The sequence below is a fragment of the Haliotis rubra genome, unplaced genomic scaffold (genome assembly GCF_003918875.1).
Source record: "Haliotis rubra isolate DU_JTF1 unplaced genomic scaffold, ASM391887v1 Scf11, whole genome shotgun sequence".
NCBI classification, from domain to species: domain Eukaryota; kingdom Metazoa; phylum Mollusca; class Gastropoda; order Lepetellida; family Haliotidae; genus Haliotis; species Haliotis rubra.
Window position 1 is genome coordinate 3,266,247 of NW_025765003.1, and position 23,555 is coordinate 3,289,801.

The following is a 23,555-nucleotide window of genomic DNA, read 5'->3' on the forward strand; positions in this document are numbered from 1 at the left end:
TTGCATCACACAAGCCCCTGGAATACAACAACTCTCAAAACCACTGGGCTGTTGTTAGTGCATTAGAAGAGAAAACCAACAATGGAACAGTTTCATAAACTAATCTTCACACTATGACTGTGATAATGCAATGCAGACAAAATATGCAGTAAAACTGTGTTGTGTTAAAATCTCATAATGTGATGATTGGTTCACAACCATCGAAAATAATTGGGCATTATTAATGAAATTTGTGCACATAAAAATAAAGAAAAAACATGTAGTTCAATTTTGGGGCTTTTGGAAAACCAACAATGGAACAGTATGTTCATAAACTAATCTTGAGCCTTTAAGATAAATTCAATCATGACTTGACTGTGCTTACAAAATAATGCAATGCTATGACTGTGATAATGCAATGCTGTTCCAAAATTGTTTATGTTCGAGTATGAGAAATCCTGCTTGGTCATTTAGTCACTGTGACCAATCTTTGATCATCTTCGGACCACTACTCTTAAAATCTCTTTGTAGAGTGTGACCCTGATCATCTTCCTACTCTTACTTGTTTGTGCAAACTTCTCAAGAGCTACCATGGAATGCAGGACCACCACTGGAGGGTTGCAGGGATTCTGAAAATATACATGGTCATTGGCCTATAGCTGGCTCCATTAACATTATACTACAATCTAAATAAGAAAGTTACAATACTTTATGGATGACAACTTATGTTCACATAAATCAAAACATATTTAAAATTGTTCAAACATATATTTGTCAATCAAAACGATTTTCTTAATAGTTGCAATTGTTCCTCTCTTTCCCATCTCTCTGTTCTTCTCTGTCCATCTTGTAGAATGAATGTAAATAATACTATGTAAATACTACGGAGAGGGTGTTCTAAGTTGTATAACTTGTACCCAATCCTTTTCTCATGAATAAAATAGGTCTAAAACAAAAACAACTTCTTTAGTGTATTATGATGCAACGTTTTGGTGTAGATACAATGGTATAAGAATCTGTACAAAACGCCACATCATGATATGATAAAGAAGTATCCTACCTTTCTTATTACTCATCAACTCTTAAATGCCAATCATACAGTACAATCTAAATGTCCAGAATAACCCTAAACAAGCTTACAACAACATGATAACTTGAAACATTGTTGCCAACTTGTTACAAATAGAAATGGTTCCAGAGAGTTTCATGCAATCGGGAAATACCAGGGACAAGGAAATATTACATCTTTTATATAACATTATCTAAAACACATGATGTAAACAGGACAAGCTTGTAATCTCCATCATCATAAGAAGTGAAAAGTAAAAAAATAGTTTACTTCATGTCTCCATCAACTTGAAGAAACAACAGAGGCATTCAATGAAACTATCCAAATTTCAAGAATATATTCTTCATGTTGAAGTACATTTTGAGAACATTACTTTCAAATTCCCCAAATATCAAACACTCATATACCCTACCTCCTTCAATGTACCGATATACAAATTTCACCAAGCAGATTAACTGTAATTTTAATTCAGCTTATCAAATGCAGCCATGTAAACTCTTGGAAGTGAAACAATTCCTCCTTTGTGCATAAACACTGTGAGAACCCTAACGTTGCTGAACTCCCTAAAGCAGCGTATATTCGAGTGTGTCGAGTATTCAAAACTATGGCAAAGTTTGCAAAAACATATTCCAGACATAATCTGAATCTTAACTCAACAAAAACACAACTATAGTCTGTTTGACTTCATTTTAGACCAATAAATTACTCACTAACACAAAATCTAATAAATGCAACAAAATCAAACTTTGCAGTCACATGAAATCGACAAACCAACTCTGATGATTTGTCTCATAATTTTGGACACCCAAATCAAATAGTTGTTTAACAAACGATCATTATTATGCTGTCACTTTTCACTATTTCTTACACGTACAACTTGCACACCTGGCTGTTCTACCAGCAAGTGGTCCTCAGATGAAGTCAAACGGACTATACAAGAATTGAGAACAAGAACTGTTAATAACACTGACTGACTGACTGACTGACTACGCCGCTTTTAGCAATATTCCAGCAATATCACGGCGGGGGACACCAGAAATGGGCTTCACTCATTGTACCCATGTGGGGATTCGAACCCGGGTCTTCGGCATGACGAGCCAACGCTTTAACCACTAGACTACCCCACCGCCCCCTGTTAATAACAGCCACTATAGCAGCTGTATGTGTATTAGGAGAAATGTAGTGTACACAGACTATGCAGTACCGATGACACTGATACCTAGACCAACTTGAGTGTACTCAAGGTTCTTGTACTTACCAAATGACAGATGAGATACTGTAGAACGTCAGCTGATAACAAGGCTATACTACTGGGACCTGCAACCATGAGAATACAGTCTGATAATATAGCAAACAGGACACTTACTCTTTACACACACAAATCAACACAACACACTGGTATTTGACCCTTTTTGCCAACAGTAGCTCCTTTTACCTACCATAGATTCATGACACGATAAAAATACTCTGCAATGGAGCCTAGTGATGAAAGCAATCATTTTTCCTCACAAAAACAGTTAAATATTGAAACATATCCATACTAGTAACAGACAACAAAAATGAGGAACAGGTGGCTACAACGTATAACTGTACCCCAACTGCAAAGATCAATGCTGATGCTGGCAAACCCTGCTGATTGAGAGCCAGCTAATGAGGACTAGGTCATAATGATATATGAGTACATGTACCCCTACTGCAAAGACCTGACACTCCAGCTGTCAACCCCTTGTTGGAGATCTGGACTGGAATTCATTCTCTGTAACCCCTGCTTATTGGGAGCCAGCTAATGAGGACTAGGTCATAATGATATATGAGTAACTGTACCCCTACTGCAAAGACCTAACACTCCAGACTTGTTGGAGATCTGGACTGGAATCCACTGTAACTTATAGGGAGCCAGCCAGCTGTCAAGCCTCCTTGTTGGAGATCTGGACTGGAATTCATCCTCTGTAACCCCTGCTTATTGGGAGCCAGCTAATGAGGACTAGGTCATAATGATATATGAGTAACTGTACCCCTACTGCACAGGTTGACACTCCAGCTGTCAACCCCTTGTTGGAGATCTGGACTGGAATTCATCCTCTGTAACCCCTGCTTATTGGGAGCCAGCTAATGAGGACTAGGTTGTAATGATATGTGAGTAAATGTACCCCTACTGCACAGGTTGACACTCCTGCTATCAAGCCATTTGGGGGATATGGAGTGGAATATGTCCTCTCTAATCCCTGCTAATTGAGAATGAGGAATTACTGGTTACAATGAGTAACTGTACAACCACCGCACAGATAAATGTTCATGTTGTCACCCCTTTGTGGAGGATGCGGATCAAAATATTATTGAGGACTCAGCGGTTACAATGTGTTAGATACTCAACCGTTACTGAACAGATCGATGCTATCAACCTGATATGGGAGATGTGGATTGGAATACATCCTCTGTCACCCCTGCTTATTGAGAGCCCTCTATTGAGGATTCAGTGGTTACCTGGTCTTAGTAATTGTACCTCTACTGCACAGATCAACCTCTTGTGGGGGAGTGGATTAGAACATGTCTCTGTAATCCCTGCTTTTTTGGAGCCAGCTTGTAGTGTTGGGAATTGGTTAAAATCTCATAAATGATGATTGGTTCAATACAACCGATCAATCATCGAAAATAATTGGTTAGCGTCATTTATGAAATTTTCCTGTTTGCAGAAAAACATAAAGAAAAAAACTTGTAGTTCTTTGGTTGTGTTTTTCCGCAAATTTCACATCTTTAAAGGATGACTAGTATGTTAGGAACATAAATTTCTTGGGGTCTTTAAGATAAATTCAATCATGACTTGGACCGAGCTTGTAGTGCTCATAAAATGTAACAGACAAAACCAACCTTGTGAAAAAAATTGTTAATGCAAAAGGTGTTCCAGAATTGTTTGTATTTGATTATGAGAAAACATGATCGATTGCTTGGTCGTTTAGTCACTGCGACCAATCTTCGATTATTTCAATTAATCGGACCACCACTACCAGCTTGTGAGGACTGTGTCATAACTATGAGTGATCGGGCTCATCATGAATCATCTTAAGACATACCCTGGCTTGTTAGGTATTCTGACTTAAATTCATCAACAAGCTGTTGTAATACACTTAGAATATTGCTTACTGCAGCCATAATGATTTCTCTCTCTTATAACCATCCTCGATAATCTGCAGGGTATATGTTACGATAAATCTCCACTGTACCCTGGATGCATCTACGGCTCGGCCCCATGATTTTATTACCTCCTGGCTGGCTGGCTCCGCATTCTCACAGTAGCCAATCATTTAAGCCGCCCTTACAACTGAGCTTGCCAGTGTCAACAAAGATAGCGGCTTGTTTGCAGTGCGACTCTGATTTGGGGTGAAATCATACCGACAAATAGACAGGTCTGAAACCTTAAAAAATATATGCAAGAACTCTTTCTACCTCTTTCAGAGTACCTCTGCAACAATTATGTTGCCAAGTTTAATCGGTTAGATAAAATAAGCGAAAGTGAAGTGTGATTGGCACGCTCAACTTCCCAGCATTGACACCTGATTGGATAAAAAACCAGCAAAGGGAGGTAATCGTAGATGCATCCAGGGTATAGTGGAGATTTATCGTAGCACCACAAGACCTCCACAAGGAGCTGCTTACCTGCCAGTTTTTCTGCTAGACAACCAAGTATAACACAGATATTGAGCTGATGTGAGGGATCCTTGTAAATGCTGGCCGGCCCGTCCTCTCCCAGGTTCAGGTGTCTCTGTAGCTCCAGCAGGGCCTCCTGGGGGGACAAAGGGAACATCACTCTCATGGTGGGGGACAAGGGGAACATCACTCTCATGGTTGGGGGACAAAGGGAGCATCACTCTCATGGTGGGGGACGAGGGGAACATCACTCTCATGGTGGGGGACAAGGGGAACATCACTCTCATGGTGGGGAACAATCCATCACCTCATGGTGGGGGACATCACTCTCATCATGGGTGGGGAACAAGGGGAACATCACTCTCATGGTGGGGACAAGGGGAACATCACTCTCATGGTGGGGGACGAGGGAACATCACTCTCATGGTGGGGGACAAGGGGAACATCACTCTCATGGTGGGGGACAAGGGGAACATCACTCTCATGGTGGGGGACAAGGGGAACATCACTCTCATGGTTGGGGGACAAGGGAACATCACTCTCATGGTGGGGACAAGGGGAACATCATCACTCTCATGGTGGGGACAAGGGGAACATCACTCTCATGGTGGGGGACAAGGGAACATCACTCTCATGGTGGGGGACAAGGGGAACATCACTCTCATGGTGGGGGACAAGGGAACATCACTCTCATGGTGGGGGACAAGGGAACATCACTCTCATGGTGGGGACAAGGGGAACATCACTCTCATGGTTGGGGACAAGGAACATCACTCTCAAACATCACTCTCATGGTGGGGGGGAAGGGGAACATCACTCTCATGGTGGGGGACAAGGGGAACATCACTCTCATGGTGGGGGACAAGGGGAACATCACTCTCATGGTGGGGACAAGGGGAACATCACTCTCATGGTGGGGACAAGGGGAACATCACTCTCATGGTGGGGGACAAGGGAACATCACTCTCATGGTGGGGACAAGGGGAACATCACTCTCATGGTGGGGGACAAAGGGGAACATCACTCATGGTGGGGGACAAGGGGAACATCACTCTCATGGTGGGGACAAGGGGAACATCACTCTCATGGTGGGGGACGAGGGAACATCACTCTCATGGTGGGGACAAGAGGGAACATCACTCTCATGGTGGGGGGGGACATCAAGGGGAACATCACTCTCATGGTGGGGACAAGGGAACATCACTCTCATGGTTGGGGACAAGGGGAACATCACTCTCATGGTGGGGGACAAGGGGAACATCACTCTCATGGTGGGGGACAAGGGAACATCACTCTCATGGTGGGGGACAAGGGAACATCACTCTCATGGTGGGGGACAAGGGGAACATCACTCTCATGGTTGGGGACAAGGGAACATCACTCTCTCATGGTGGGGACAAGGGAACATCACTCTCATGGTGGGGGACAAGGGAACATCACTCTCATGGTGGGGACAAGGGGAACATCACTCTCATGGGTGGGGGACAGGGGAACATCACTCTCATGGTGGGGGACGAGGGGAACATCACTCTCATGGTTGGGGACAAGGGAACATCACTCTCATGGTGGGGGATGAGGGGAGCATCACTCGCATGGTGGGGACAAGGAAACATCACTCTCATGGTGGGGACAAGGGGAACATCACTCTCATGGTGGGGACAAGGGAACATCACTCTCATGGTGGGGGACAAGGGGAACATCACTCTCATGGTGGGGACAAGGGAACATCACTCTCATGGTGGGGGACAAGGGGAACATCACTCTCATGGTGGGGACAAGGGGAACATCACTCTCATGGTGGGGACGAGGGGAACATCACTCTCATGGTGGGGACAAGAGGGAACATCACTCTCATGGTGGGGACAAGGGGAACATCACTCTCATGGTGGGGACAAGGGGAACATCACTCTCATGGTGGGAACATCACTCTCAAGGGGAACATCACTCATGGTGGGGGACAAGGGGAACATCACTCTCATGGGTGGGGACAAGGAACAACATCACTCTCATGGTGGGGGACAATGGTGGGGGAACATCACTCTCATGGTGGGGACAAGGGGAACATCACTCTCATGGTGGGGACAAGGGAACATCACTCTCATGGTGGGGGACAAGGGGATCACATCACTCTCATGGTGGGGGACAAGGGAACATCACTCTCATGGTGGGGACATGGGTGGGGGACGAGGGGAACATCACTCTCATGGTGGGGGGAGGGGATCACTCTCATGGTGGGGGGGAACATCACTCTCATGGTGGGGGACGAGGGGAACATCACTCTCATGGTTGGGGACAGGGGAACATCACTCTCATGGTGGGGACAGGGGAACATCACTCTCATGGGGGACAAGGGGAACATCACTCTCATTATGGGGGTGAGGGGCAACATCACTCTCATGGTGGGGACAAGGGAACATCACTCTCATGGTGGGGGACAAGGGGAACATCACTCTCATGGTGGGGGACAAGGGACATCACTCTCATGGTGGGGGACAAGGGAACATCACTCTCATGGTGGGGGACAGGGGAACATCACTCTCATGGTGGGGACAAGGGAACATCACTCTCATGGTGGGGGACAAGGGGAACATCACTCTCATGGTGGGGGACAAGGGGACATCACTCTCATGGTGGGGACAAGGGAACATCACTCTCATGGTGGGGGACAAGGGGAACATCACCCTCATGGTGGGGGGACTAGTGGAACATCACCCCTGGAACATCACTGGGGACTAGTGGAACATCACTCTCATGGTGGGGACTAGTGGAACATCACTCTCATGGTGGGGACAGGAGAGGAACATCACTCTCATGGTGGGGGACTAGGGGAACACACTTCTCTCATGGTGGGGGAAAGGGAACATCACCTCTCATGGTGGGGGACTAGTGGAACATCACCCTCATGGTGGGGGGACAAGGGAACATCACTCTCATGGTGGGGGACAAGGGAACATCACTCTCATGGTGGGGGACAAGGGGAACATCACCCTCATGGTGGGGGGGACAAGGGAACATCACTCTCATGGTGGGGAACAGGGAACATCACTCTCATGGTGGGGGACAAGGGGAACATCACTCTCATGGTGGGGGACGAGGGAACATCACTCTCATGGTGGGGACAAGGGGAACATCACTCTCATGGTGGTGGGGACAGGGGGAACATCACTCTCATGGTGGGGGACAAGGGGAACATCACTCTCATGGTGGGGGACAAGAGGAACATCACTCTCATGGTGGGGACAAGGGGAACATCACTCTCATGGTGGGGACAAGGGGAACATCACTCTCTCATGGTGGGGGACAAGGAACATCACTCTCATGGTGGGAGCATCACCCTCATGGAGGAACATCACTCATGGTGGGGGGGACAAGGGGAACATCACTCTCATGGTGGGGGGACAAGGAAGCATCACTCTCATGGTGGGGGATGGAACATCACTTCATGGTGGTAGGGGACACTAGAGGAACATCACTCTCATGGTGGGGGACAAAGGGAACATCACTCTCATGGTGGGGACAAGGGGAACATCACTCTCATGGTGGGGGACTAGAGGAACATCACTCTCATGGTGGGGGACTAGTGGAACATCACTCTCATGGTGGGGGAACAGTGGAACATCACCCTCATGGTGGGGGGGGACTCATGGTGGGGGGACTAGTGGAACATCACCCTCATGGTGGGGGGGACTAGTGGAACATCACCCTCATGGTGGGGGGACAAGGAAAACATCACCCTCATGGTGGGGGACAAGGGAACATCACCCTCATGGTGGGGACAAGGGGAACATCACCATCATGGTGGGGGGACTAGTGGAACATCACCCTCATGGTGGGGGACGAGAGGAATATCACACTCATAGAACAAATGGAACTGCATGTGGTCTTCCGAACCTACATGTAATGGTTTCCTTCTTATCAGTTAGACAAAACCAAGAATGAGATTTGCAATTCAGTCACAGTAAAGCAGTGGAAATGATAAAGAGCATCTGGAGTCACCTGAAGTTTGCTGGTATATTGGAATATTCGACATATTAGGAGATCCTCAATTGTAAACTTTTACCATTAGCATACACCAAGGCAAGTTCCAGCTTAATTTCATTGAATTACAGTACGGAAATGAAAGACTTACTTTTGTGGGCAGTGGACATTCGTCCAGTAGCAGTGTGATGACAGCAGGGCCTACAGGGTCGTCCATTGGAATGACTCGGATAAGAGATTTGACGACATCCAGCCAGCCCTGATCTCTCTCTGCTGTTTTGTGTAGAGTCAACATGGCCGCTGGAGGCTCCTGGTCACTGAGAACAAAAAGGTGGCAAATATTTCACATGAACAGTTCATAAGTTTCATATCAGATAAGAACCTTACTTCTTTAATTTTGCAGCTAGAGGTTTATATAACATGTCTCAGTCTTTGAACCACATTTTTTTCCCTTTCTCCCTACCCTTTCAGTAATGTGAAAACTGAAGTAGGAAAGAAGAAAATGAAGTAAGTCTAGATTTTCCACAGGTTCTGGTTCCAAAACTCCCATTTCTTCTTTTCAGATGAAAGGGAATTATTTATTTCTACCATCATTACATATACATGTATATTCAGAGACTTAGTGTTAGTTTTTACATATACCTGTATATTCAGAGACCTAGTGTTAGTTTTTACATATACATGTATATTCAGAGACCTAGTGTTAGTTTTTACATATACATGTATATTCAGAGACCTAGTGTTAGTTTTTACATATACATGTATATTCAGAGACTTAGTGTTAGTTTTTACATATACATGTATATTCAGAGACTTAGTGTTAGTTTTTACATATACATGTATATTCAGAGACCTAGTGTTAGTTTAGGGTCCATAGGTCTACAAGTTTTCCACCTGACAAGATATAATTATCAGTCCAAACACTGCTCTAATGATTTCATTTTACTCAGAAAATGAATGGCCTACCTCTGGTAGGTATGAAATGATTAGAATAAAAAAGCCCCTATACATTTGACATCTCAGAAACACCACATCACTGATTATTGATCATATTGAAGAAACATTCCCTTGACTTGTCAACATTATCAGATTGAGGCTATATAGAATAAAACATTTCCTCATTCACCAAACTCTGCTTCCTCAACATCAGTCACTATAAACCAATCATCAAATACATCTAGCTGAATTTGGACAGTTCTTGATAGACATTTGTTGTATTTCTCAACACATACTTAGCCTACCTTTATTTCTTGTCTTTGAAACAACTGAGTGAGTGAGTGAGTGAATGAAGTTTAAAGCAAGAATAAAAAAATATTCCAACTGTATCATAGTGGCTTGTAAATAAAGAATTCTCAACAAACATTTACAAAAATTTAGAATCATATAAGTAAGTAGAATAGTACATGAATATGGGAGGGGAGGTAACTCATGTTATCATTGAAAAAACCCTGAGTAAAACCTGTACATATTATTTACTTTGCTCCAAACACAACAGCTTTAACATGTTCAAGAGAATATGCATCATACATGAATTTTATGCTATTTCAAATATATGAAATTGTTTTTTTCAAATCCATAAACCAAGTATACCAAAAAACAAAAACTTAAATATACTTCTAAAAAAGTTAAGGACTTTCCAATAGTTTCATCAAAATACTATAGTCATCTGTCAGGCCAGGATTCAGTATCACGAAAGTGATAAAAACTGTAAATTTATTGTTCTGGAAGTTCCTTCAACATAATAACATGCAAATCAATATTGAGCAGTTGAAAGTGTCCCAACATCTGTGGATCTGAGACTTACTTGTCCACTAAGGTCCGAATGAGAGCCAGTGTTTCTAACACTAGAGAATCAATACTCTTCGTGGCCAGCTCCGCCCCTCTCCCAGCTCCCCCGCTCCTCCTGTGGTGGCTGCTACCAGATACACCATTGGCTGTGCGCTGAGGGTTAGAGTGACCAGTGCCGCGTGAACCACGTGATCGGTTCCGGGAATCTCTATTCCGAGAATCTGTGTTATCCGTGGACTTGTCTTTACAAACACATGAACCCATTATGTACGCTCGAATAAACTGAGCACAGATGACGCGGCATATGTGCAGCGGAGAGGAAAATATATGATGGGTCAGCCAAAATGTTACTATCATGCCTTAAACCTTGGTTCCATCACTGAGTAGGTGCTAATCATCCTCCATACTGTGGCAACCTGACCCTTTCTTTGCCTCTGTTCATAGTGAAAACAACTGATTCCTCTTCACACTATAACTGTAGCTGAAAGTATAAAAAATTATATGCGTTGAAATATGAAAATAAAACAAATGAATGAGAATGTTACTTTATAGGATTTGTCATGGTAACTGATAAATATCTCACACAGAGTGGGTGAGTGAGTGAGTGAGAGTGGGCCACTTCAAACAGTATTAATTTTGTGCATTGGAAGAAAGCAGTGAGTGAGTGAGTGAGTGAGTTTGAATTGAATTGGAGTCCCTGAAACAAACTGGGCCATATCGTAGACCCTAGACATGCAATCAACCACAAAACCAACATACAACTACAAGACTTGACAACAATAACAGCTCAATAGATAAACAACTGGTAATGGTGTCTAACTCTGATAACTGATCCTTAAACATTTCCTTACAAATGTGGCTGTCACATTCTGCTAATAATGTTTGACGTCGAAGGCGAAAGCAATATTCAAGTTACATGGCAGTTTCATGAAAATAATCAAATCAGGATCAGACAATCCAGTGATGGATATTATGAGCAATGGTAACAGACCATCAGGGTACCATTACACTCACAAATCAAATCACACAACCTGACAACCCGATCCATTTAGTGGTCTCTCACATGAAGCAAAGGTGGCTTGGTACTGATTCTAAACCAGAATCCCAACAGGGGACAAATGTGTTTTCATTTAAACCAAACCATTTAAAACTAACAATAACTGTGCTAAATATATTTTAAAAACTGGTAATGATGTCTAACTCTCATAGTATAACAGGGGTAGAAATAACCCATTGCCCGATGCCTGAGTCCAGTGTTTTTTTCTGTCGGGCAAGCAAATATGTATATCACACTGTACCGGTGTCCAGTTAAATTTCCAATGTTAATTATGTTGTTTATTTAAAAAATCAACAAGAAAATCAGCCAGTATAGTGGAAAAATTATCAGGGCAAGTGATTTTACATGTGCCTCTGTACCGGATTACACTAGCAATTTTAAAGTTATTTCCACCTCTGGTATAAACTGCTACACATTGTACTATAACGTTCTACTGAATCTGTGCGCAGTGTCGACTGGCATCACTTTGAGTAGATGTTGGTACTAACATATAAGGATTATCATTATAGTTGATCATAATGTTATTGGAGTACAACATACATTCCACCAAGTCACCAAGCCTGACAAACCAAGCTCTAAAGGCATTGTGTATGACAAGGACAGGTTGCTGGGGACCTATACTTACCTGGGACTTGCCCTAACTTCAAATAACTGGGGAAGTCCTCATGACACCCCTGTCTATTATAAAAGTGTCAAGGTTGTATTTTAGGGGTCATAACTGTCCAAAGGATCAATCAGGATTTAACATGTCATGAAAATTACCATGCTGTAAGGCCCCTACACATATTAAAATTGACAAAGGATTTTGCTTAACATGAAATTTATTACATGACATCCACAGGGATGCAGAAAAGTCCAAAATCAAGTAACAATAAGTTATCACTGAGTTTGCTACTAGCTGGGTTATAGTATCATTTGCAATTAAATTACTGTAACAATTAATGTGTTGATCATGATACACAATACAATAACAGTATTAATAATAATATTTAAGTGTCTGGGACCCCCATTTTGTTGTCTAGGACCCCTGATAATTATAAGCATGAGTCCCAGGGACCCTCAAATACAGGACTCAAGGTAAATCCCTGATCAATGATATCTTAAATGCAAACAAAATTATCATGTGATGAAGTTTCCAAACAGTTAATATCACTACTGATTGAAATAACCCAACAACATTGTGTTAACAGTGTTCAACATTAAAGGGTTTTCTTGAGATTTGCTGCTCTAGTTTGGTGGGTTGGTTTCTTTTTTAATACCACACTCAGCAATATTCCAGCTATGTGGCGGTGGTCTGTAAATAATTGAGTCTGGACCAGACAATCCAGTGATCAACAGCATGAGCATCCATCTATGCAATTGGGGCACGATGACATGTGTCAACCAAGTCAGCGAGCCTGACCACCCGATCCCGTTAATCGCCTCTTATGACAAGCATGGGTTACTGAAGACCAATTCTAACCCGGATTTTCATGGGTATGTTGTATTGTTGTATTATAGTATTTAATCCGAGAAGGCTGTGACAAGGACCCCATGACTATGCTTAATTCTAAACACTGGCATATATAGTACTATACTGGGCAAAGTTGTCATAATTACAAACTAAATGATTTACCACCACTGACACAATGAAAAAATTGAATCACATATTTCAACACAAATGGCATAAAATACACAAGGTTTCAGCACAATGTCAGAGATGCCAACCCTGAATATAAGGAAAACGGAGTCATTACTGCCTGAAAGCCAGGCCTGAGCACCAAAGGTGCGAGTTGGGGGTGAGTGCGTGATCGGCTCTTTCATACGGACTATGATATGCATTCAGAAAAACTTTGTGAAACTTCATAGTCAATAACACACAATATACACAATCGACACCCAAAGGATCAGACGCTAAGCATCTGAATACTTTTACCAGTGTTCACTCAAATAAATCACTGGTGATTTACAAAATTGCATCCCGTAAAATAAATTCAGTATTTTTCTCAAAAATCAGAATTTTTTAAAGAGAAATCGGACAGCAGATTTTGTATTTGAAAATCAGAGTAACTCCGCTAAAATCAGAGTGGTTGGCATCTCTGCAATGTGCTCAGTTGCTATGACGAAATCTTCCCTTCTGGGTGTAGATACCATGGACACACAGAACAATTGGGTCCATGAAATAACATAACATAAGGACAAAGGTTTTTTTCTTACATTTGGAACTGGCTGTTTAACTTTGTTTTAGAGACAGAGAAGTCAGATAAGGAATTGTTGTCATCTTCATGCAGAGAGGTATGATACCATAGAAATTAATTAAATATGGTTCTTATTTGTATACAAAACAAGGCAGCTTCTATATCCTTCCCGAAAATGAAAATTATAAGTATACACATCCATTGACTGTGGTAATATTGTCAGCACTTTGTGTATGAAGTCTATGAGTAACATTAGTAAACATATTATCATTATGATTTACAATTAAAAACAGTATGCAGCAGAGAGGGTTCGGGTAATCCCTTGCACAGCCACGCTAGTAAGGCTCATCATCAGCTCAGGGCCCTTGCCCCTTCTACATGTAGCCCAGACAGCGAATGGGACTTCTCCCAAGAAAAATGCTGCCTAGTCGAACCCACAAAGAACTTTCCGGAGAATATGTAGACTCCCCAACACAGCAGCCTTCTGCATTACCCAGAGTGTCAGAAGGGCTGTGCTACCGGTGGAGAACCCGGGCACTCTCCTGATCTGTGCCAAGAGATCAGGAGGTACCAAACCAAGGGCACCGAGAACAATGGGGAGTCTGACGACAGTGTACTTGGGATGCAAGTGAGACATTTCAAAGGCGAGGTCTGCATATTTAGCATCCTTTTCCTGAATCTTGCAATCACATTGCTGTCAAAAGGGACAGAAAATTCATTGATATAAATAAATTCATTGGCTTTATCAAAAAGGACAAGATCAGGTTTGTTGGCTGGAATTCTTCCTAGGCTGTATATGGGCCTATTCCACAGAAGTTTGAAAGCAGCATTTTCCATGACACCCTGGACATGTTCAGGTTCGTACCATGGATGGATCCCGGAGTCAAAGCGAGAGGCATAGCGGAGACGGTAGTAAAAGCAACAAGCCATGCCAGCATGTCGTTTAAGATATGCTGTTTGTGCCAAGGAAGGGCATCCACTGACAAGGTGTTTGACAGTCTCTGTAAATTCATTGCACAATTGATATTTCATGCAAATATTTTCTTTTAGAATTACATTTAGACGAGTGGGAAGAGACGAGTGGGCAGCAAAAAGAAAGCCCCCAGTTTCACATTTAAGACCAGCCGACTTCATCCAGTCGAAGGAGTCAGTTGGATTACTGTTCTGTTAAACACACTGCATGTACACACGATGCAATGATTTCTCAGAAAGCTTCTCCACAAATAAACGACTCTGGGCAGACTTGGTGAAGGACTTCACCTGGTTTACCCCCATCACTGTATCATCCAGCAGTACATTGCAATCAACAAAATCAACCTCAAATTCGAGATTCTGTCCAACAACCTTGGCACGCTTAAAATAGCTGTGGAATTCCTTGCTTTTATCATGAGTCTTGACATGCATCATCAGAGGATCATCCGATAAATAGATATGTGCAAAAGTACACAATAAAATTCTATCATGAAGAGCCTCCACATTAATCAGACATATTATTATTATTATCATGGTTATTATAATCAAAGATGGTAGGACTAGAGCAAATACTAAAACTTTCCTCAATTTATGATAGATATCATGATGTAACCATATGTAGGAAGGTAAAACAACAGACTAATAAAGATGTCAAAATCAACCTATAAATGTATTAGACAATGCTATTACAATGTCAACTTCATATTCTAGCCAATTAGACAGAACAATTACTAAATATATTATATTACTTTCATTTACTTACTTTCATGCAGAGAAACTTGCAGAACAATGTCTGTATAAAAGAAGTAAAGCCTTCAACTAAACAGACAATAACTTTTTGTCAGCAGTACAATAAACAACTTAGATTTCCTACTGTGAAGGAATATTAGTGAAACTATGTGATTTAACATGTAAAGTTGACAGGTGGTGACTGCAAATAGATAGTGTTCGTTGCTAGATGAATTTTAATCCCAAACATGATCAGTCTGGACATAACTCGGAGCCATGTGGCTGTGTATTTCATCCTAGTACTACCATGCACCAAAGCTGTTGAAAAAGACATAACCTTCCATAACAAATCATAATGAAGAAGTAAAGATTGATGTATTTTTGTAACTGTAACTTAAAACTTTACATAATAACAGTATCCATCTATACTGTAAACTTGCATACAACATACATTCAAATGTACTGTCAAGCATTACCAGAGTAGAACATTACTCCACATGCATGACTGTCACTTGAAGATGAACATGATGATGAGTAATCTTCCATAAGTACAGATAATCAGAGTCCATTACTACATACAAACACAACTACTTCACTTGTTGATTTATCTTATTTATATGAATAATCAAACAAACAAATAACATAAGGTAGCCGTGTTTCTTGTATGACAATGTCAATTAAAGCGGGAAAATCTGAAATATAACTGATATCAAAAGCACAATTCCAAATAACAAACTTACCAGACCTATATGTTGATATGAACTCATAATACATTGACATTTAACACACACGAAAACATCTTAGGGAAAACGTTAACTTCATAATCAATTCGCCAGTGCTATGAACTAAATTAGATACACATGAATATGTTGTTTAGGTTTGATAATGTTTGTAATTCTGATATTACTGTCTTCCTAATGAAAATGTGGTATACAATTCATGTCAAATTTAGTCTAACGACAACGAGGTAGTAAACAACAGCGGCCACGTTGCTTAAACACAGGTATTATGGTACAAGTAGCCTTACACTGACAGCATAGAACGTCATGTATGTTTGTGCATAAATGATTAAACTAATAATATTCGTATTCCACCTTTAGCAGCCGACGTTCCGCCGCCATGTTAGCCGGGACTTTCAGTGTAATTTCTTCATTTTCCGGTTTATTTAAAAATGGTTGTGTATATATAGAAATACATCAAAAGACTAGATCAAAATTATTCACTAAATTAAAAAACGTCTCTTTGATTTACTGTTTGATCATTTCCTGAAACTAGGTGCGCGCCGGTGTGTGCGGTCCTGCTCTCATGAATATTCATTTCTTGGCAACAGAGCAACGGGAGAACTTGGTGTGGGAATCATGTCGGAGGTTATTCACGTTAAAACTGAAACTGACGAATTTTCCCTGAAGGGAAGAACATGTGAAGTGTCTTCATTTTCATTTATTCCACCAGAAAGAAAGAATCCACCTGAAAGGACGTACTTTGGATCGGAGAAGAAGGTGCAGTGTAAAGAAAGTTGCTCCCTAGTTGTTGTCATTGGATACAAATGGGGGAATATCGGGATGGAGCTTTTCTTTGCCCTGAATAGTTTACGTTTAACAAATACTTGTTACTCTTGTTTGTAAAAGCTCTAAGTGAAAGGCTCATGTAATTTTAGGACGGTCATTTTACGTCATTGTTAAGATATGAGTTCTTAACAATTAAGAACAGGTGCTTGTTTAGTAAATAAGGCATATAACATGGTAAACATTAACATAGAAATATTTTCAGAATGACAACAGGCCAACAAGCAAATAGGACATTTTCATTCCAACCCGAATGTTTGAGTAAGGTATCATTTTTCATGACCATAGCCAAGAAAATGGAGGCAAGAGTGGAATATTAGCAAACAATGATTGTCTGTCAAAAGTTGTAGTGCGGTTGTGTTATTCTATAGGGTGTGATTAAGGTCCATGGTTCAAATCCAACGACAGGACTCAGAAATTCTACAGCCTTAACTGGTTAATGTTGTCGCTTGTTATACCGAAGTCCATGTTCGGTTCCCCACAATGTCTGATGACTATTAATTACTAGTGTCTATAGATGTAATATTGCTAGAATGCTACTTAACATGTTTATAGTTTGTAAAACCATAGTAAAACACTCATGAGATGTCAGTGCTGTTACTGTAATTATCTCTCGTGAAGTGAGTGAGTGAGTTTAGTTTTACGACGTCTTTTAGCAATATTCCAGCAATATCACAGCAGGAAACACCAGAAATGGGTTTCACACATTGTGCCTATGTGGGGAATCGAACCCAGGTCTTCGGCATAATGAGTGAACGCATCAACCACTAGGATAACTCACTTATCTTAAAGAGGAGTATGGATTGCCCTTGCAGTTTTGTCCCTTAGGTGTGCCAGAATCCTAAGATCATGGCTTTGAATCTTAGCACCTATCTGATTTTGATTCTTGGTTGTAAGCACCATTACACCCTAGAATGAATGCAAAATGAGCTTACTCAAGTCTTGACTGATTTGGCAAGTCTAGATTGCCTCATTTCCAGAAATTAAGGATTTTGTTTTGGGAGCCATTTGGATTTGTTATGGCGATAAATATATTTTTAGGTATTTTTAAATATGTTTCTCTATTTTTTGGACTAAATGTCAGTCCAGCACAATACCAGTATTTCTGAGTTTTACCAAAGTGGTGATAAACCTCTCTCTGGGGTAGTCTAGTGGTTAAAGCATTTGTTCGTCATGCTGAGGACCTGGGTTCGACTCCCCACATGGGTACATCGTGTGAAGCCCATTTCTAGGGCCCCCTGATGTGATAATACTGGAACTCTGATTAAGCTGACAGGTTGTGATACAACTGAAATATTGTCCAAAGCACCTTTGAACCCATCTCACCCATTCCTTTGTTGGATTTAACACCATCCATTTGTTGAACCTTTGTCTAAGTGTTTACAGTATGAACACCTAAATCTTCCTGTTTTTCTCTTTAGCCTCTGCAATTGTACAAAGTGAACAAAACAAACAATTTATAAAGTAAAACAAACATGAACATCATGTGTAAGTAGACAACCAGTCACTGTTTTCCTATCACGTGAGTGAATGTTGTTTTGTGCTAAATCAGCAGCTAGTAAATACTAAAGCCTGAGTCATGCAACTAGAAGTTGTTAGCAAGTAAGGTGAGGTTACTTCTTTGAGTGGCATTTTAGAAGTTGTGAAGTACAATATGGAACAAACTTTATGGATAACAACTTCTTTTATTCGTGAGTGCGACTCATTTTATTCAGGGGAGGTAGTGGGGTCATCAGTTTTGTACACTTGTATTGGTGGGGGTGTCAGCAATGTACATAAAAATATTTTAAAATTATGCTTAGAAATTATGGGAGGGGGCAGGGGGGTCATTGTTTTGAACATGACATGCAGGGGGTTCACTTACTTTGTACATGAATATTAGTGGGGATCATTCACATTGTACATGCTTCTCCATTAAAATACTCATCAGCCCCCATAGCCATAAATTATGAACGGTCCCTTACTGAAAGCTTGGGCAAAACTGGTTATGGTATGCCGTTGAAGCCGTTCTTGGTGTTCCACCCCATGGCAGTGCAAAACTCAACTCACTCTCTATTGAAAATGGGATTGTAGGGTGGTCTCGTGGGTGGAACGTAGTTTGTCCTGCTGGAACCATATGTTAAAACTCACTCACTCATGTTCTTGTATAGGGCCGGTACTCCAGTTCAACGTATGACCGCCTATTCAAGTCGGATGACAGCTACAACAACAAACTCCATCGAGATGACCGGGAACATGCCAAGTTGAGAGGACTCACAGTTAATGATGAGGTTTGATATTGTACTTTACCTGGATAGAAGTTAACTAAGTTTGACCCTTACACAAATATATTCAAGCAGAGCTACAGATAACTTTTTGGGTCATTGAGTTATGTACTCGCTTGTGTTCAACTCAATTGGGTATCCTAATTTTCCTTTGAGTAACCAAATAAATTGTACCCACCTCACTCAAACTCATTTGGGTATTTTGCCATTTTCCATTTATTGTAAAAATATAATAAAGTTTAAATGTTATTCATATTGGATCTGTAATATGAGAAAGGATAACAAAGACTGCAAGTTGCCAAGTTCATGTGTTAAAATAGAACCTCTGATTTCAATCAATCAGTTTATTGCATGAAGGCCAGAGGCCCATATACAAAAGAAATATGTATGATATGTACAACATGCAACACACATGTTACATTGAATCTCTTCTCAATATAAGCGCACAATAAATAAATAGAGCTACCATATATTGTAATAGGGATGCTTTACATGAAAGTATTGAATACAGTTTTGTAGCATTAATATTTGATTGTAGCCATTGTGGAAAATACAGTTGCCCTAAATCATTATATGCAGGACAAAGAAATAGAAAGTGTAATTCATTCTCTACAGTATTACAAAATGAACAGAACCTTTGTGATTTTATAATAGATGAATATCTTCCTTGATTGAATATGCCTCATTTATTTTATCTATGCACTGGTAGGCGAGCATTTTTGTGTGTACGCATGTAAGATCAAATTTACGGAGTATTTCCAAAACTTCAAGCATACTTGTACGTAATAGACTTAATAAGAATTAAGTTTTCACATATATATTTGCATAATTTACGCAGATACGCAGCTTATCTGTACCTCTGTTCAAGAAAGCCCATGCAAGTTTGTAATATCTGGCAAGTCTTGATTGCTGCAGTTTCAGGTCTGAAATTAAGTCACATGTCTCCTTTTTGGTGTATTTGATGAAGATAGTTTAGTGGGTTTTTTATGTAAAATATCTTCATTTCAGAGATTAGATATTGTTTAAACTAAGAAAACCTAGAAAATCCACTTGCCCATGTAGGGAAATGTAAAGTACTGTCGGAAATAGAAATAGAAAAAGTTTATGTCTACAATTTATGTAGTTAATATGTGTGAAATATCTAAGTTCAGCCTAACTACAGTCACAGTGACAGGGAGATGTGAAATGTAAAAAAGGACTTTACTGAGGAAAGATTAGTGCAGAAATGAGAAATGCAGGTGTTTTTCTAAGTCCAAAGCGACTGATTTAGAACAGACCATGACTCTTTGCAAATTAGTGTGCGATGATATTGTATTGAAAAGGCACTTTTTAAATGCCCATTTTGAAATTAGACTCAGGTCCATTGTAAACGATAGCTGACGTAAGAATTAATAACTGTAATACTGAAAGTATTAAGGATTTAGCTACCATGGAGTCTCATTATCACTATAAAAACAAACAGGTAGGAGGGTCGTCTCAATAGCAAAACCAGGACGGATGTTGCAGACAGTGTTTGGGGTCGGGCTGGGGGATAGAGATATCAGCTAAGATAAGATAATCCTTTTGGGGAATTAAACTGGGGGAGTAAACGGCATGTCATAACAATTTGCAAATAACATCCATTTCTGAGGATCTTCGGGTGGCCATGCCACCTATATATTCTGAGACTTTAATACGATGGCTTATTTAAGCTTTTCTATGGATATCATACTCTTTTACATATCTCAACATAAACCTCATGAAAGAAAGACACATAAGATGTTAATCAATAGATGAGACATATTCAACACACATGAAAAAGCATAAAACATCTTTGAGATGACCCCTTGTGCCTGTAGGCAGCACATACATCTCATGCCATGTGAGTCGATGGTCTGTTGTCTTACCTGGCTGAGCGACTTAATTGCCATCTATAGTCTGATCTATTGTTTTCAGCAGCTACATGTATTTGTACTTTTTCTAAGTTTTGCCCCATTTTACGAGTAAACATGCTTTTCTGGATATCCTATTACTTATTCAACTGAATGCCCAGTTAGGCTAATGTGGGTAATTTCTATTTGCAATTGTGTAAATTTTAGGGATACAGAGTAACAGTCTAAAAACAGTTTTTTTTCTACTTCCAACAGTACTTAAGGAACTATTGAACGATCCAGAGAAGTGCATAGGGGTATCTACCTACCATATACTAGGACATTATGTGAAATAAATAAACATGGCTCAAAATCATTATGTTTTTTTAGAACATACTGTCTGCATTATTTTGACAATTACAGCATGATGTGTGTTTTGTCTTTTTGGTTTATTCATTGACTTCATTGTAATGAGGCCTTAATTGATATTCGTGTATTCTGTTATTTATTTGTACAATTTCCCATGGATTACTTTTCTAAAGGAAAAGGAAAAGATAGTCCCCACTCTTGCATCTTCTGAGTACGGACATCGGCTGAAGATCCATGTGGATCATCCAGACAGGGCACATGTCCGCATCGGGCACGTCAACTCGGAGTTCTATCGACGCAATGGAATCACATCCTGAGTGAGCTGTTGCTGGGGGTTTAGATGTTGGTGTTGGTGTTGCCGCAGAAGAGGCTAGACACACTGACGAGACGATTTGTTGACTGAGATTTTATTTACTGTGATACCAACCGAGTTACAAGATGTATTTTCCAACAAAACAAAAGTCACTGAAATGTAAGGTTTCAGAATTTTGTATCCACCTATTCCGTCCACAAACATATAGATCATTTTGACCACAGTTTATGGCAAGATGTTTTGGTTTGACTACAGCATACTTAGTAGATGTATTAGTCTTAAAAACAGTTCAAAGACCAACATTATTGTTTTCAGAGATTAATAGGGGGGTGGGGTAGCCTATTGGTTCATCACGCTGAAGACCTGGGTTCGATTCCGCACATGGATGCAATGTATGGAGTCCATTTCTAATGTCCCCCGCCATGATATTGCTGGAATTTTGCTATTACTTGCGTAAAACCATTCTCTCTCGGATTCTGAGATAAATTTGTCTGAAGTGATTTTACACTATGTAAACGTGATGTGAGAAAAAAATTACTGTGTCCAGAAAGTCTTTCCCATCTTTTTGCAGACTATAATTTGACATGAATCATTTCAAAGGTAGGCTTACAAAAACATCTATTAGCAATTTAAAATTCAGGGTCAAACAGCAGCAAACCAACTTTTTCCATGGTTTCACAAAGTCGCAGATATTTCTGTTGTGTTTGAAATAATGTCAGTACAATTTTTAAAACAGCCATGTGGCTGGAATGTTGCTGAGCATGGCACTCAGCAACAAACAAGAAACAAAAACAAATGTGAAATTGCTGGTTGACCAGGTATTCAAAACTGCAATGTGTCTTCAGATATATTAACACTGTATCCAGTACCTGTGAACAGCTTGGTTTAGCAGGGATTATGTAAACATGTTCTTCCCTGTCTGGAGTCTTGCCCAACTGTGCTGCTCCTTGAACACCCATGTATCAGGTATTTTTAGTGATATTTCAACTGCTGGTGTAAATAATTATTCAGTATTAATTATGTTGTGTTTTATGCAATGTATAGTATTTATGAACCATCAAACAAAAACCAATGCATTGTGATCCTGTTATTGTTTAAAGATTTGTCTAGTTACATTCTTACATTTTTGTCTGTTTTTATGTTATGTCTGTCTTCTTTGTGATTTTATTAAGCTTTGCTTGTATCCATTTGCAGGTGTTTTATCCTTGTAATTATGACAAAAATTTGGGTGATATAAAGTGTTTCCTCATGCAGATACTGTGTACAAATTCATTTCAGCATTAAGTGAATATTTACATTGCCAAAATTATTCATTTAACATTCAAACTACCGACACTGATTACTGTCAATGTCATAATGTCATGTTAGACATGTTGTCCGTTTGTAATAAAGTTATTTGATTGCAACTGAATTTGTAATTAATTTTTGCATCGTCATTGATGACATAAGGTTGAGGTGAGATGAAATGAAATGGGGTTTAACGTCTCATTCAAGATTATTGCACTCAATATCATCCACCTTTATTGTCCTTGTTCAGAGGTGTGTATCTGTTCATACTTTGTGGTTGTGCGTGGTCCTGTGCGTAGAGTGAGTGAGTTATTAGAGCTCACACGGCAATATTTCACATAAATGACATCACAAATCAGTTGAAGTTATGCAACAATGGGCGCAGAAAGTCCTTGGATTGGTGACCGTGTTTGGCAGCTTGACTCCTGAGAGTTTCTAGGACTTCAGTCCTGCCCCACAACGAAGCACATGTGATACATGTGGTCTCACCTTAGGCAAGGAAGTTTGTTAAAA

The 23,555-nt window shown here is 40.4% G+C and overlaps 2 protein-coding genes across 2 annotated transcripts in view; one reads left to right on the forward strand and one right to left on the reverse strand.

The window, feature by feature from the left end:
• Positions 1-16,636, reverse strand: part of LOC124284771 (RING finger and SPRY domain-containing protein 1-like) — a 64,863-nt gene extending 48,227 nt beyond the window's left edge. Inside the window, exons 1-6 of the mRNA XM_046720889.1 lie at positions 16,489-16,636; positions 10,476-10,940; positions 8,823-8,988; positions 4,703-4,829; positions 2,307-2,365; positions 542-608 (exon numbers count right to left, since the gene is read on the reverse strand). Of these exons, the coding sequence (XP_046576845.1) occupies positions 542-608; positions 2,307-2,365; positions 4,703-4,829; positions 8,823-8,988; positions 10,476-10,816 (760 nt within the window). The 5' untranslated portion in view covers positions 10,817-10,940; positions 16,489-16,636. The remainder of the gene's footprint in view (positions 1-541; positions 609-2,306; positions 2,366-4,702; positions 4,830-8,822; positions 8,989-10,475; positions 10,941-16,488) is intronic.
• Positions 16,637-16,716: 80 nt separating this feature from the next.
• LOC124284794 (uncharacterized protein C5orf49 homolog) lies at positions 16,717-23,161 on the forward strand. The gene is made up of 3 exons (XM_046720908.1): positions 16,717-16,893; positions 19,110-19,229; positions 21,616-23,161. The coding sequence occupies exons 1-3, from the start codon at positions 16,753-16,755 to the stop codon at positions 21,757-21,759; spliced, it is 405 nt and encodes a 134-aa protein (XP_046576864.1). The 5' UTR covers positions 16,717-16,752; the 3' UTR covers positions 21,760-23,161.
• The last annotated feature ends 394 nt before the right edge of the window (positions 23,162-23,555 follow it).